This window comes from Cydia strobilella, chromosome 26, assembly GCF_947568885.1.
Source record: "Cydia strobilella chromosome 26, ilCydStro3.1, whole genome shotgun sequence".
NCBI lineage: Eukaryota > Metazoa > Arthropoda > Insecta > Lepidoptera > Tortricidae > Cydia > Cydia strobilella.
In genome coordinates this window covers 8568890-8584284 of record NC_086066.1, presented here as the reverse complement: position 1 = coordinate 8584284, position 15395 = coordinate 8568890, and the positions used below count along the sequence as shown (strand labels likewise).

The 15395-nt window shown below is 39.7% G+C and overlaps 1 protein-coding gene across 1 annotated transcript; it reads right to left on the bottom strand.

Moving 5' to 3' along the window:
• Positions 1-443: 443 nt before the first annotated feature.
• Positions 444-10550, bottom strand: LOC134753086 (dentin sialophosphoprotein-like; the record flags this gene model as incomplete). The annotated part of the gene is made up of 3 exons (XM_063688850.1): positions 444-2747; positions 5267-5401; positions 10494-10550. Coding segments are annotated over 3 exons (2496 nt in total), but the record flags the coding sequence as incomplete, so codon positions are not given.
• Between the last annotated feature and the right edge of the window lie 4845 nt (positions 10551-15395).

Genomic DNA, 15395 nt, shown 5'->3' with positions numbered 1-15395 from the left:
AATGTCAGGCTTATTGGCTACAATAGTCCTGTCAGTGATGATAGTACTGTTATTATTATAGTTTTTATTAGTTTTTTTTTTTCTAGTGTAATTTAACATTTATATTTATGTAATTGTTTTTGTAATTGTGGGATAATTTTATTGTTTGTAAAAATTGACATGTAAAAGTGCCCCTGTGGCCTATTTGCTGAATAAATGTTTGATGTTTGATATATTAATAATGGGTCACTCACGTATTTTAAGTCGAAAACGCTCGACATCACCGGTTCATCATCGGTTCGTCACCGTCGACGCAAGCTCCTGATGACGCTACTCGGTACGGAGTGAAACATGTCGAGCGTTTTCGACTTAAAATACGTAAGTGACCCGTTATCAATATATTTAATATGTCTGTGTCTCACGGAAGTTTTGTTATTAAAATACATTAACATTATTCAAGATTTCTAACAATCATCATCGTTAGATGACACTTTCTTGTACACCAAATCGCTGGAGCGATTTTCTCCACTCTCTGAAGCCTTTTTGTCGCTGCTTTGCTGATTGTTGTTGAATTTGTATTTATCAGATGAGCTTCCATTTTTGTTTACAATGGATTTTCCGCTTCCGGAGCTGCTTTTTAATTGAGCATTCTCTTCGGAGCCTTTGCTGTATTTGCCGCTTTGGTCGAGTTTCCTTAGGTATTCGCTGCTGCCGCTGCTGTCGCTGCCGTCGCACTCAGAGGCTGATTGGCTTGAATCGTTACCATTACTGCTGCCGGAGTTAGATCCCTGCTTTGAGCTGTTGTTAGAATCAACATCAGAGTTGTTAGATCCCCCGTGACCCTTGTTGCTAGACTCGGTAGATTTGTTAGATCTCCCGCAATCACTGTCGCTAGACTCGGTAGGTTTGTTAGATCCCCCGTGACCCTTATCGCTAGACTCGGTAGGTTCGTTAGATCCCCCGCAATCGCTGTCGCTAGACTCGGTAGATTTGTTAGATCCCCCGTGACCCTTGTCGCTAGACTCGGTAGATTTGTTAGATCCCCCGTGACCCTTGTCGCTAGACTCGGTAGGTTTGTTAGATCCCCCGTGACCCTTGTTGCTAGACTCGGTAGGTTTGTTAGATCCCCCGTGACCCTTGTTGCTAGACTCGGTAGGTTTGTTAGATCCCCCGTGACCCTTGTCACTAGACTCGGTAGGTTTGTTAGATCCCCCGCAATCACTGTCGCTAGACTCGGTAGGTTTGTTAGATCCCCCGTGACCCTTGTTGCTAGACTCGGTAGGTTTGTTAGATCCCCCGTGACCCTTGTTGCTAGACTCGGTAGGTTTGTTAGATCCCCCGTGACCCTTGTCGCTAGACTCGGTAGGTTTGTTAGATCCCCCGTGACCCTTGTCGCTAGACTCGGTAGGTTTGTTAGATCCCCCGTGACCCTTGTTGCTAGACTCAGTAGGTTTGTTAGCTCCCCCGTGACCCTTGTTGCTAGACTCAGTAGGTTTGTTAGCTCCCCCGTGACCCTTGTCGCTAGACTCGGTAGGTTTGTTAGATCCCCCGTGACCCTTGTTGCTAGACTCGGTAGGTTTGTTAGATCCCCCGTGACCCTTGTTGCTAGACTCGGTAGGTTTGTTAGATCCCCCGTGACCCTTGTTGCTAGACTCGGTAGGTTTGTTAGATCCCCCGTGACCCTTGTTGCTAGACTCGGTAGGTTTGTTAGATCCCCCGTGACCCTTGTTGCTAGACTCGGTAGGTATGTTAGATCCCCCGTGACCCTTGTTGCTAGACTCGGTAGGTTTGTTAGACCCCCCGTGACCCTTGTTGCTAGACTCGGTAGGTTTGTTAGATCCCACGTGACCCTTGTTGCTAGACTCGGTAGGTTTGTTAGATCCCCCGTGACCCTTGTTGCTAGACTCGGTAGGTTTGTTAGATCCCCCGTGACCCTTGTTGCTAGACTCGGTAGGTTTGTTAGATCCCCCGTGACCCTTGTTGCTAGACTCGGTAGGTATGTTAGATCCCCCGTGACCCTTGTTGCTAGACTCGGTAGGTTTGTTAGACCCCCCGTGACCCTTGTTGCTAGACTCGGTAGGTTTGTTAGATCCCACGTGACCCTTGTTGCTAGACTCGGTAGGTTTGTTAGATCCCCCGTGACCCTTGTTGCTAGACTCGGTAGGTTTGTTAGATCCCCCGTGACCCTTGTTGCTAGACTCGGTAGGTTTGTTAGATCCCCCGTGACCCTTGTTGCTAGACTCGGTAGGTTTGTTAGATCCCCCGTGACCCTTGTTGCTAGACTCGGTAGGTTTGTTAGATCCCCCGTGACCCTTGTTGCTAGACTCGGTAGGTTTGTTAGATCCCCCGTGACCCTTGTTGCTAGACTCGGTAGGTTTGTTAGATCCCCCGTGACCCTTGTTGCTAGACTCGGTAGGTTTGTTAGATCCCCCGTGACCCTTGTTGCTAGACTCAGTAGGTTTGTTAGATCCCCCGTGACCCTTGTCGCTAGACTCGGTAGACTCGTTATATCCCCCGCGACCGTTGTTGCTAGACTCGGTAGGTTTGTTAGATCCCCCGCAATCACTGTCGCTAGACTCGGTAGGTTTGTTAGATCCCCCGTGACCCTTGTCGCTAGACTCGGTAGACTCGTTATATCCCCCGCGACCGTTGTTGCTAGACTCGGTAGATTTGTTAGATCCCCCGTGACCCTTGTTGCTGGACTCGGAATATTCGTTATCATTAGATTTGTTAGATCCGCTCTCTCCTACGCAGCCATTATCATTGCCCTGAAACAAAAGAAAAATTTTAACTTCTTATTTAATCAGCAGCATTTTATTTTCTTAGGCATGTAAATATAATATTGACGCATAGTCATATTTTAGCGCTAATAATTTTAGATAACCCCCAAGTATTGGCTATCATACACCATACCTACCATTACAAAAGTCAGATAAATCAATTCTACCATAGAAATGACAAGAAATTGTGTAATAATTGATAAAAATATTATGGTGTGAAAACTTAAGTCAATAAATGATGTTGATGTCAATTTTACCCAGTCTTTCTACAAGACCAACACACAATGGGGATAATATAGTCCTCAAAACATAGGAGCCAGTCCAGACGGAAACAGTTTTTGTCAATCTGATTAAATTGGCAAATCAGGTGGTGCGGATGCAAACGCCAATTTGGCTCGCCTAATTCCACCGTATACTGCATACAGAAAGAAAAAGTAGGGGTCGTGTCGTATCAAAAAGTCAAAGAGCTGGCGCGAGATAGGGAAAGCTGGAAGATACTCCACCGACAAGAGAATAACACTTAAGTTAATGATGATGAATTCCACCGTCGATTATGACCGATATTACCCATAAAATGGAGGTGGGGACCAAAGAATACCAATTTGTGACTAAGTGCTCGCGTTTGGGGGCATTGTTAATTTAAAGCACTCAAATATCACCATAAATATAATTTGATCTGATTTGATCAGACAATTTAATCATATTGTCGATAAAATACCCGTCTGGACTGGCCTTAAGTCCCGTTTGATACAAATCAGTTAAGAAGCTTGGGGTCTGTTTAAAGTATAATCAAATCGTGGTGATTTAGATATGAATAAAATTTAAAGTACCTATAAGAGCTATGCAATTAAACATTTTTATGCTTAATAAGTCCATTATTTGCATCATATCCCGAGAATTTTGTTTATCTGGTGTAATCCAAACCCCAGGGTTCAAAAAACGACGAAGCGCTTCGAGAAAAGGTAGGTAGTGCCCTTGCGCTTCGCTTTGCTCGTCTTGGGCACTACCGTGCCCCCAGATATGGATGTGATTTTTTTATTTGTATTTATTATTTCTATATGATTTTGACCCATGTTCTTTCACTGATATGTGTTAAAATTGTTAAATAACAAGCGAAACTGTCAACACCTACTAGCCGAGAATAGGCCTAGGAATCAATTTTTCTTAATTTCCTGGGTACGTTTTTTCCTTAGACTTTATTCATCTTATACGGAGTTACATAGGACTTTGGTTAAACGTAAATGATTCATTTTAATATACCTACTTATTTAGCGTAGCGTATATAAATACTTACGGTATGTCCGCCAGCAATTCCTCCAACGATTTTTCCAACACGTTTTCCGATTCCTGCCACTCCTGCCACGATCGCCCCAACTGGAATTGCTTCTCCCGCCGAATGTCCACCTCCTCCACTTGTCAAACTACCTACAAATATCAAACTCAATTTGATACATCTACCTTTTTTCTTAATACCACTTCGATGGCAAACAAGCATACGGCCCGCCTGATGGTAAGCAGTCACAGTAGCCTATGGACGTCTGGAACTACAGGGGTGCTACATGCGCGTTGCCGACCATTTAAAAACCTGTTCACTAATTTTTTGAAGAACCCCATACTGTAGCCCCTAGGCAAAACCTCGGCAGGGAGCTTATTCCACGGCCGAAGCGTCCGCGGGAGGAATTTCCTCTTAAACCGCACAGTGCGCGACCATTTAGGTTCTAGGGTGTGAAGATGAACTCCCTGCCGCCGGCCAGCGAGACTGATAGGAAGTGGCCGTTGGCATCATATGAAACAATTCTTCAGAGAACAGCCCATTGTACCGTAAAATGTACTTATACAATGAAAACTACAAAATCTCATTTAAGTGTTACTCATGATAGCTTAGTTGTGATAGTCTACTTTATATTGGCATACTTTATCAACTATATAATAATTAAAAAAATTATAGTATTTAATACAATCGTGATTGAAGCTTTTCAATCTCGTACCTTCATTAGGCCACTCAGCAAGCTTCGTGGCCTAAATACGGCACTCTATTATATCACTATTGTATACAATACTTTTTCTACGAGTCATCTAAAATAATATTTTTTCTATTATAAAACCTAAATAATTAAATAAAATTAGGTAAGTATTTCAGTAGTACAAAAGACATCAACGCGTGCATAATATATGAATATTGCTCATGAAATAGAAGCGCGTTGGTGTCTTTTCCACTGGACCGTGGCGCTACGTGAGTCGTCAAATTCATTATAGTTGACTACAGCGTTTGCTTATGAATATTATCTTCGTGCTTAGCGTCCTTACTTTAGCAGAAAGTGTCCGATGATCGGTTAGTTGTAACGCCTGTTACCTGCTGCTGTTAATCTTACCTATTCCTCCTCCTAGTAGGCCGCCTGATCCACCTCTGTTTCCTCCTCTGCCGCCCCCACCCCCGATTCCTCCATTACCACCACCTCCCCCGATTCCTCCTATACCACCGGCTCCCCCCCCTAATCCTCCCAAACTGCCTCCGCCCTTTCCTCGTCCACCACCGCCTTCACCGCCACCTCCCCCTGAGCCTCCCGTAACTCCTCCGCCCCGTCCTCCTCCTCCGCTTTCATGGCATTTGCAGGTTTTGGATCCAATACACGCAGCGGCAACTGCCAGCTGAAAAAAAAGATTTTTTGGCAAAACTGCGATTTCCTTTTTCTCCGAAGATCGATCATGGTATTGGCTCGGGCCTATCGCGAGCCACGTTCGCCGTGTTGCCTCCCTGTCACACTTACGTACGAATTTACAAGTGCGACAGAGGCAAGACGTCGAACGTGGTTCGCGATAGGCCTAGGAATAATTCGATGATCGTACTTTTACATCTCTAAACAAGTTTAGTAGTCTGTTGTTTGTATATTTTTTAGTAGTTTTTTTTGTGTAATTCGACATTAGGAGACTGGATAAATCTCTAACAAAGTATCTAATAGTATAGTATTATAGTAAATTTAAAAGTGGAAAAATTATTGCCTTGGGTGAGACTTGAACTCACGGCCTCTGGATCGATACGAATGGGTAGCACATCGTAACTGGTGAATTTCTATTATGACTTGGAACTCCGGTGGCCGTTTAAGAAGTGTAACATTCTTACGGTAGATGTCGCTAGGGTCCCCTAGACCCATATAGTGGGAAGATTTGCTGACTATGGATGAGGTCTTGGTGGCTCAGTTGGCAGAGCGCTGGAGTATCGATCCAGAGGCCGTGAGTTCAAGTCTCACCCAAGGCAGTAATTTTTCCACTTTTAAATTTATTCTAAGCTTAATAGCATCGATCGCAGTCGTTTCTGCTTGTTAATAATTAATTTAGTATTATAGTAGTATGATTCCATATTTGTAATTGTTTTTTGTAAATTTTTGGTTTTGTATTGCTTGTAAAAATTGACATGTAAAAGTTGCCCTGTGGCCTATTTGCTGAATAAATGTTTGATGTTTACAAAAATGACATTTTTTTGGGGACATGTTTTTTCTTTTTAAATCGATAGTCCTCTTGATTTTGAGTAGAAATAACCCAAAAGTTGATGGATTTTCGAAAAAAAGTTAATGGTACACTTAATTGATAATGCCCATCTTATGTCTGTACTAGTTTTCGTGGCTAAAAATTGTTATATAATAGTATTTTGTGCAACAGGTACATAATAAGGGTTCTTAAAATTCAAGCGCCAGTTACAAAACGAAAAGAAGTTGAGTTTTGTAAAGACAGGCCCGAGAATTTTAAGACCTAATTATATGCCGTTGCGCACAATATTTTTTCTAAACAGGCAAACACCTAAAATTTTAAATGAAATCAAATTAAATAATTATTTGTAGATCATTGCCTAGAAGTGAGAATAAAAAAACCGGCCAAGTGCGAGTCGGACTCCCCACCGAGGGTTCCGTACTTTTTAGTATTTGTTGTTATAGCGGCAACAGAAATACATCATCTGTGAAAATTTCAAGTGTCTAGCTATCACGGTTCATGAGATACAGCCTGGTGACAGACAGACAGACGGACATACGGACAGACGGACAGCGGAGTCTTAGTATTAGGGTCCCGTTTTTGCTCTTTGGGTACGGAACCCTTAAAAAACAACAGTTGCATAATATTGTATGTATATTCCTTTACACAGCTGTTAAGATTAGGATCCTAAGAATTAAATAATTACTTCTTATCAAGTTCATTTCGATCTCACTAGCAGTCATTAAATCTACAAATAGTGGTGCTGGAGTAGAAAAAGAAAATGGAGTAAAGTTTCGTATTGTAAAAAAACTATTCGGTCGAATTAAATGGAAACTGGCAACCTTAGAGTCGTACTTACTCAGATTAAGGCCTAAACCTCAACTGATTTAATACGAATCCGTCCTGAAAGGTAATTTCTTTGTATTCCAATGTTTAGCGACGATAGTACCAGACAGATGTTAGAATAGAATAGAATATGATCGGGTCGCCACTTTCCCGAATGAAGGTTGAGGGAGACGATGGCTGAGATACGCGTCATACTCGTGAACGGGTGCTGTTTATGGAGACCGGTCTGTTTAAGTTTACACGGGCTTCATTTTACCTATGTAACTTTACTTTTGAGTGGCATTAACGTGAGGCACTTCATTCGGTTCTTGTCTGTTTGTCTGATTTAATATCTTGTCTTTTTATTAATTATATAACAATTCAAGTCTTGGGACCCTTTACATCTGGATAATTTGATGATCTTTTTTATTATTATATACATTTTATCTCTGACACCTAGAGACTTTTACATCTCTAAACAATTTAAGTACTTCTGTTATTTGTATAGTTTTTATTAGTTTTTATTCTTGTGTAATTTATCATTTATATTTATGTAATTTTGGATTAATTTTATTGTTTCTAAAAATTGACATGTAAAAGTGCCCCTGTGGCTTATTTGCTGAATAAATGTTTGATATATTTGCTTAAATTACTTACTTATTATTTTTATTTAGTTACTTAAATGTTTATGTCAATTTTCATGTTATTTCAGAATATCGTTTTAAAATAAGGGCGTAACGCATTGAACTATTATTAATAATGTATAGAACTGGCACATAGAACCAGTATTGCGCCATGAGTTGCTGCCGTTTTGGCATCAAACCATAGAAGCGGAGCATGTTCCCGCGACCTAAACGCGTAAGCGCCATGAATTTTACGGCGCTTACGTTTTGGTCCAGATTACAGGTTGTGATTGCGACAATTTCAACTTAACTTGCGTAACTTCGACTTAACTTTATTGTCTAATAAACATTAGAAAATGCCTCAATTAAGTAGTTAGTATAAACATACTAACTACTTAATTGAGGCATTTTCTATGAAAAGGGACCTTATTGTCGATGGCGCTTGCGCCGCGCAGCGTCGCGCGGCATTGTATTTATATCGGAGCATCGTTGATAATGGCGTAAGCGCCATCGACAATAAGGTCCCTTTTTATAATAAATACCACAATTACAATTTTAACTATCTAATTACAAACTATTTAATTTAATTTAATTTTTTTTGTTATTATTATTTTTCCAATGTTTAGAATGATACCTAATTTTAATTGTATATATTTCTGACATATCTATTGTATCCTGGCTACGCATTCATGACAATGTTTGATTAATACAAATAAAGAATATGAATATGAATAAGAAATGACAGAAGTTTCACTTACCACAGAGAATAAGACAGCCACCTTAAGACTAACCATGGTGATGGTTGGACTTGTAAATGACTTTTCCAGCATATTAAAGCTATTTATACTATTTTATTATTGAATTTAATTAGAGATCCGCGGGCAAAGTAAACACACACTACATACATGCAAAGATAGATATAACTCCGTAATAGATGGATACAGTCTAAGGAAAAAACGTGCCTCGAAAATCAAGAAAATTTGATTCTCGTTCAGAGGGCGCTACTAGCTTTGGCCTACTGTCGTATAGATGGCGTTGACGGTTTCGTTTGTTATTTAACAATTTTAACGCATATCAGTGAAAGAACATGGGTCAAAATCATATAAAAATAATTAATGCAAATAAAAAAATCATTTATCCATATTTAAATACATTTTCTCGTATTTTTATAAATCTTCGTTTTTAGTTTTAAAGTGTGTCGACAGATGTCAGTGAATTTACAGGGGTTACAAAATTTACTATGACAGTAACGCTCTAGTATCAGTTACTCTATGTTAATACAAATAAAGAATATGAATATGAATAAGAAATGACAGAAATTTCACTTACCACAGAGAATAAAACAGCCACCTTAAGACTAACCATGGTGATGGTTGGACTTGTAAATGACTTCTTCAGCATATTAAAGCTATTTATACTATTTTATTATTGAATTTAATTAGAGATCCTCGGGCAAAGTAAACACACACTACATACATGCAAAGATAGATATAACTCCGTAATAGATGGATACAGTCTAAGGAAAAAACGTGCCTCGAAAATCAAGAAAATTTGATTCTCGTTCAGAGGGCGCTACTAGCTTTGGCCTACTGTCGTATAGATGGCATTGACGGTTTCGTTTGTTATTTAACAATTTTAACGCATATCAGTAAAAGAACATGGGTCAAAATCATAAAAATAATTAATGCAAATAAAAAAATCATTTATCCATATTTAAATACATTTTATCGTATTTTTATAAATATTTATTTTTAGTTTTAAAGTGTGTCGACAGATGGCAGTGAATTTACTGGGGTTACAAAATTTACTATGACAGTAACGCTCTAGTATCAGTTACTCTATGTTAATACAAATAAAGAATATGAATATGAATAAGAAATGACAGAAATTTCACTTACCACAGAGAATAAGACAGCCACCTTAAGACTAACCATGGTGATGGTTGGACTTGTAAATGACTTTTCCAGCATATTAAAGCTATTTATACTATTTTATTATTGAATTTAATTAGAGATCCGCGGGCAAAGTAAACACACACAACATACATGTTAATTATTAGGTGTGTTATTAGGTTACGCAGGGACCGTGCGCATAGGAGGGTCTGCCATCTTGTGGCCTGAATCGGAACCATAAACATGTACATCGCATGTACCAAAGAGGATATAATAAGATAGAGCGGTACTGTCATAGTAAATTTTGTAACCGCTGTAAATTCACTGCCATCTATCGACATACTTTAAAACTAAAAATGAAGATTTATAAAAATACGTTAAAATGTATTTAAATATGGATAAATGATTTTATTATTTGCATTAATTATTTTTATATGATTTTGATCCATGTTGTTTCACTGATATGCGTTAAAATTATAAATTACAAACGAAACCGGCAACGCCCTCTATACGAGAGTTGGCCAAAACTAGTGGCGCCCTCTGATCGAGAATCAAATTTTCGTAATTTTCGAGGCAAGTTTTTTCCTTAGACTGTATCCATCTATTACGGAGTTATATCTATCTTTGCATGTACATTGACACGTGTACTTTACGCCGAAGTAAGTGGTGCCATCTTGTGGGCTACTTTGGAAGCATAAACTACACATTTACGCCTCGCGCCAAAAATCTGACGTCTCCTGTGCCCCCTACAGTTTATGCACGCTCACTATTCATTAATAACATGAAATTTGACATGAACATTCTAGTACCATAAATATCTATTTACTAGTTTTCGTTGCTAGAGTAAGACCAAGATAAGTCTGCAACGATTTTGATAGCACACGCAGTGCAAGTGTTATTTATACGTCATAATTTAATAAAAGTTTGACGTTTAAAATAACACTTGCACTGTGCTGCACACGTGTGCTGTCAAGATCGTTGCAGATTTATCTTGGTTTAACTCTAGAAATAGGGAATACGCGAAACTCTGCATACGGGGCGCCACTACCACAATCTGAGGGCCTACCGCGAAACTCGAAATCTCGTTATTAACCTCTATGACACTTGCATATTCGAGCGATAAAGAGGAAAATAACTAAATTTCGATTTCCGCGATTCCCGGTAGGCCATTTGTAAACAAACCGCCTTGATGCATCAATGTCATATTTTATTATCTTTGAAAACTTGTCAAAAAACGGTTTAAGACATAGTATGTATAAGTTCCTTTATGGTTTACTATATGCGTTAGTGCTGCACTCTGGCAGCAGAACATTGCAGTAATACCCCCTATCCCCTATTGTAATACAAAAAAGTTTTAGTTTTACATATTAATCTTGTTCCCGCTCTATTTTCTTTCTACAACAATTTTTAGCAATGAAACCCAGTAGAGTTAAGGGGCCCACTGATTACCAGTCCACCGGACGATATCGGCCTGTTAGTTGTTCGGAACTGTCAAATTTTTGTTCTAACTGACAGGCTGATATCGTCCGGTGGACTGATAATCAGTGAGCCCATTTAGACCAAACTGTCAGTAGCGATTTTGATAGCCCAGACTGTGTAAGTTTTATTTTAAACGTCAGACTTCTATGAAATTATGACAATCGAATTTAAACTGTTGTGAGACATACTAACATTAAATAATTTCACGGTTTAGACTCACTTGTTTTAGTCACTCGCGCGACATGTTTTGGAGAGCCTAGGTCTCCTTTCTCAAGCACTAATAGTGCGAACAGCGTTCACAACGACCGTGTATTGCGTACTGCCGCGCGCCGCGTCGCCCGCTGCTCGCGCGCCGAGAAAGCCGGTTGGGTCTGTCTGTTCGCGATAAACTCAAAAACTACTGAACGGACTTTCATGCGGTTTTCACCTATCAATAGAGTCTTGAGGTAGGTTTAGGTGGTGGGCCCCAATTCAAGTTAACAGGATAACTGTAGTTACTATAGATCAAAATAAAATTTGGTTAATGGGGTAGAATTGAATTCCTTGAATTTTTTTATTATAATTTGTTAAGGTTTTGTGTAACTCGTGCGAATCCGGGGCGCTAGTGTATGCTAGTGTTAACAAAATGTGGCCAAGATTGTATAGGAGCGGCTTTTTGTCGGCAAAATAAATTGAAAGTATTAATCAAAACCACTGTCTACCTTTAGAAACGCTAAAGATTAAGGCCGTTCCATCGGTTTGCCGCTGTCACTGTCACATTTCGCAAGAAAGAACGGGAAAGATCGTATGCGCCAAGTGTCAATTTTGATCGAATTTTGTCGATTTTTATTTATTTTAAAAACGTTACCTTACAATATCGAAATTCGAAAGCTATGAAATTACTATTTAAGTTAAGATTGTTTTTTCTTCTTTTTTTGTTTATAGTATCGCATAATAAATAACCGAGTAAAGTAGGATTAAATGTCCGAGTTACAGGTTATTTTGGGAATTAATTGTATCGAGCGAAGTGTCATAATTCGTGTATCGGAAGCTATGTTGTTAAAGATAATATAGTCAAGAACTACATATATTTTTTCCACGTTTACGAATATCAACGCCTCTTAGAAAAACATGATCATATAAAGAAATTTTTCGCCTTCTGGCTCAGGGAACCGCCTTAAGTAATAAAATTGGATTCATTTTTGGAGTTGAAACTCTAGGTCCATGTGGTCCCAGCGCGCATAAGTTGTTTGCAGAAATCGCGAAGCGTTCTGGTTGACGTAACTGGTGACCGAAGAGCTGGCGGCTTTCTCGCACAACGTATCAGCATTGCGATACAGCGGGGAAATGCCGCCAGCATCCTTGGTACAATGCCTCAAGGGCCTATTTTAGATTTAAGCCAGTTATTAATTTCGTTTACGTAGTACCACTGTATCTGTATATATCTTGAATGTAAATAAAGAGTTTATAGTAATAAAAAAATATATCTGCATTTACGCAGCTTATGTATTATAAAAAATATATTTCGTCCTTAATTTTTTAAAACCATTCGCACTTAACTTAGTTTTGACTTTCCCGTGCTATTGGTTCAAGTGCAATTAAATTGCAATTATATAAATACATTTCTATTTCATTATCATATAAAAACATTAATAATTTACAGTGACGTCATTTATTTAGGGTTCCTTACCCATCATCATCTTCCTCGCGTTACCCCGGCATTTTAGCCACGGCTTCTGGGAGCCTGGGGTCCGCTTTAACAACTAATGCCAAGAATTGGCGTAGGCCTTCCAACCCAGAGGGAAAACTAGGCCTTGTTGGGATTAGTCCGGTTTCCTCACGATGTTTTCCTTCACCGAAAAGCGAATGGTAAATATCAAATGATATTTCGTACCTACATAAGTTCCGAAAAACTCATTGGTACGAGCCGGAGTTTGAACCCACGACCTCCGGATTGAAAGTCGCACGCCCTTACCGCTAGGCCACCAGCGCTTGGGGTTCCTTACCCAAAGGGTAAAAGCGGGACCCTATTACTAAGACTTCGCTGTCCGTCCGTCCGTCCGTCTGTCACCAGGCTGTATCTCATGAACTGTGGTAGCTAGACAATTGAAATTTTCAATTTTTCACAGATGATGTATTTCTGTTGCCGCTATAACAACAAATACTAAAAACAGAATAAGTTAAATATTTAAGTGGGGCTCCCATATAACAAACGTTTTTTTGTTGTTTTTTGCGTAATGGTACGGAAACATTCGTGCGCGAGTCTGACTCGCACTTGGCCGGTTTTATATTTAAAACGATTCGCACTTAACTTTTAGCTTTGACTTTTCCTTGATATTTGTTCAAGTGCAACTAAATTGCAATTATATTAATGCACTTATATTTCATTATCATATAAAAACAATAATAATTTACAGTGACATCATTATTTAAATATAACATACGTACTTAGCATTCACCTGTGACTATATTTGTCATTAAGTCCCGGGCAAGCTCGGCCGAATTTCACCTTCCCATACAAACGGAGTTTCTTTCCCATTTTAAAACTACGTGTTGGATTATAATGAAACTTTGCACATACAATGACGTCATTGGTCCCGTTTTTGTCAAAACCCAGTTTTGATGATGGGATCCATGAGGAATCCAGGGAACTCCTCGAATCTTATAGGCATACATATAGTGATTTTTGTATTTTCATTAATAAATCAAGTATTTACGTTCAGAAAAAGTGACATTTAATGAAGTGGAACTGCTGATGATGATCAAAACGAAACTCTTTAACGATGTATAGTTAATTTTGACGATTTGTCATCTTCGTAGATTTATAAAGAACATTTCTATCAAGGTTTAGTCTGATGATGGATTCCATTGGGGATTGAGGGAACTCCTCAAATATTATAAGCATACATACAGCGATTTTTGTATTTTCATCAACAAACTAAGCATTAACAATTAAAAAGTGCCATTTGATAAAGTGGAACTGCTGATGAAGACCAGAACGGATTTATTTAACGATGCCTAGTTTGCTCTTCGTTAAGCGATCAGCGATTTTTGTATGTAATTAAATAGTGCCATTTGACAAAGTGGACATGAAAGTTTGAACTAAAAAGTAGAAAATAAAACCTTTTTAAACAAAAAGAAAAACCGACTTTGATTTATTTATCGTTTACTGGGGAACTAGCTCGATTTGTATAAGATGTCCCATATATTCTTACTAGCCTAGCCTATAAGCCTTGTCGACTGCCAGCGTATTTCGGAACGGCTCGACTCCTTGGCGCTGCTCTGCATTTTCTATCGCGTCTAACGGGGAGTGTTCCGAGGAATTGTTCGGATTAATCCCTGCCGCTTCTTTTCGCCATCGCCCTACGCGACAACATTACCATCCTCACCACTTAGATGGTTGGCAGTCCTCAACTGTGCGTTTCTCTAGAAATTTCCCGCCTCGCACAGCTAAACTGTGGAATGAACTGTCGCCTGCGGTATTTCCGGACCGATATGACCTTCAAACCTTCAAGAAAAGAGCGTACTCCCATCTTAAAGGCCGGCAACGCACTTACAACCCCTCTGTTGTTGCGGGTGTCCATGGGCGGCGGTAATCACTTACCATCAGGTGATCCGTCTGCTCGTTTGCCCCCTATTTCATTAAAAAAAAAAAAAAAGCTAGCCGTAGCCACTGCTGGGCAAAGGGCTCCCCTCTCTCCCGCCATTTCGTCCAAAATGTATCAAGGTCATCCCATCATCCCCGTTTTGTGGTAGTGTGGCCCAGACACTAGCCCAAACGGAGTTCCACAGGATGAATCTCGGGGCAGAGAAAGACCAAAACGGATCGGCGCGATTCGGGAAATGAATTAGAGATGCACTAGATATGACATAGTAAACATATGTGACGTCCCACGAGTAAGGTACCTTATGGCGGTTGGAGCTTACGCTATTATAATATACATTGTTATTATTCAGAGCCCACTGTGTCCCACTGCTGGGCAAAGGCCTCCCCCTCTTTTTCCACTCGTCTCTGTTTAATGCTATATCTGGCCAGCCTGTCAAGAAGGAGCCCAAGTTATCCCGCCATCGCCGAGGTCTGCCGGATCCCCGGTTATGCAATAAAAATGTTGAACCGGGATAGACTATAGAGTCGCAATAATTTGACGTAAGCGCCAGCCGCCATAAGGTACCTCTTGCCGTGAAACACATATTTTCACTATTTCGACGACCGGTCTGGCCTAGTAGGTAGTAACCCTGCCTGTGAAGCCGATGGTCCTGGGTTCGAATCCCGGTAAGGGCATTTATTGGTGTGATGAGCACAGATATTTGTTCCTGAGTCATGGGTGTTTTCTATGTATTTAAGTATTTATATATTATATATATCGTTGTCT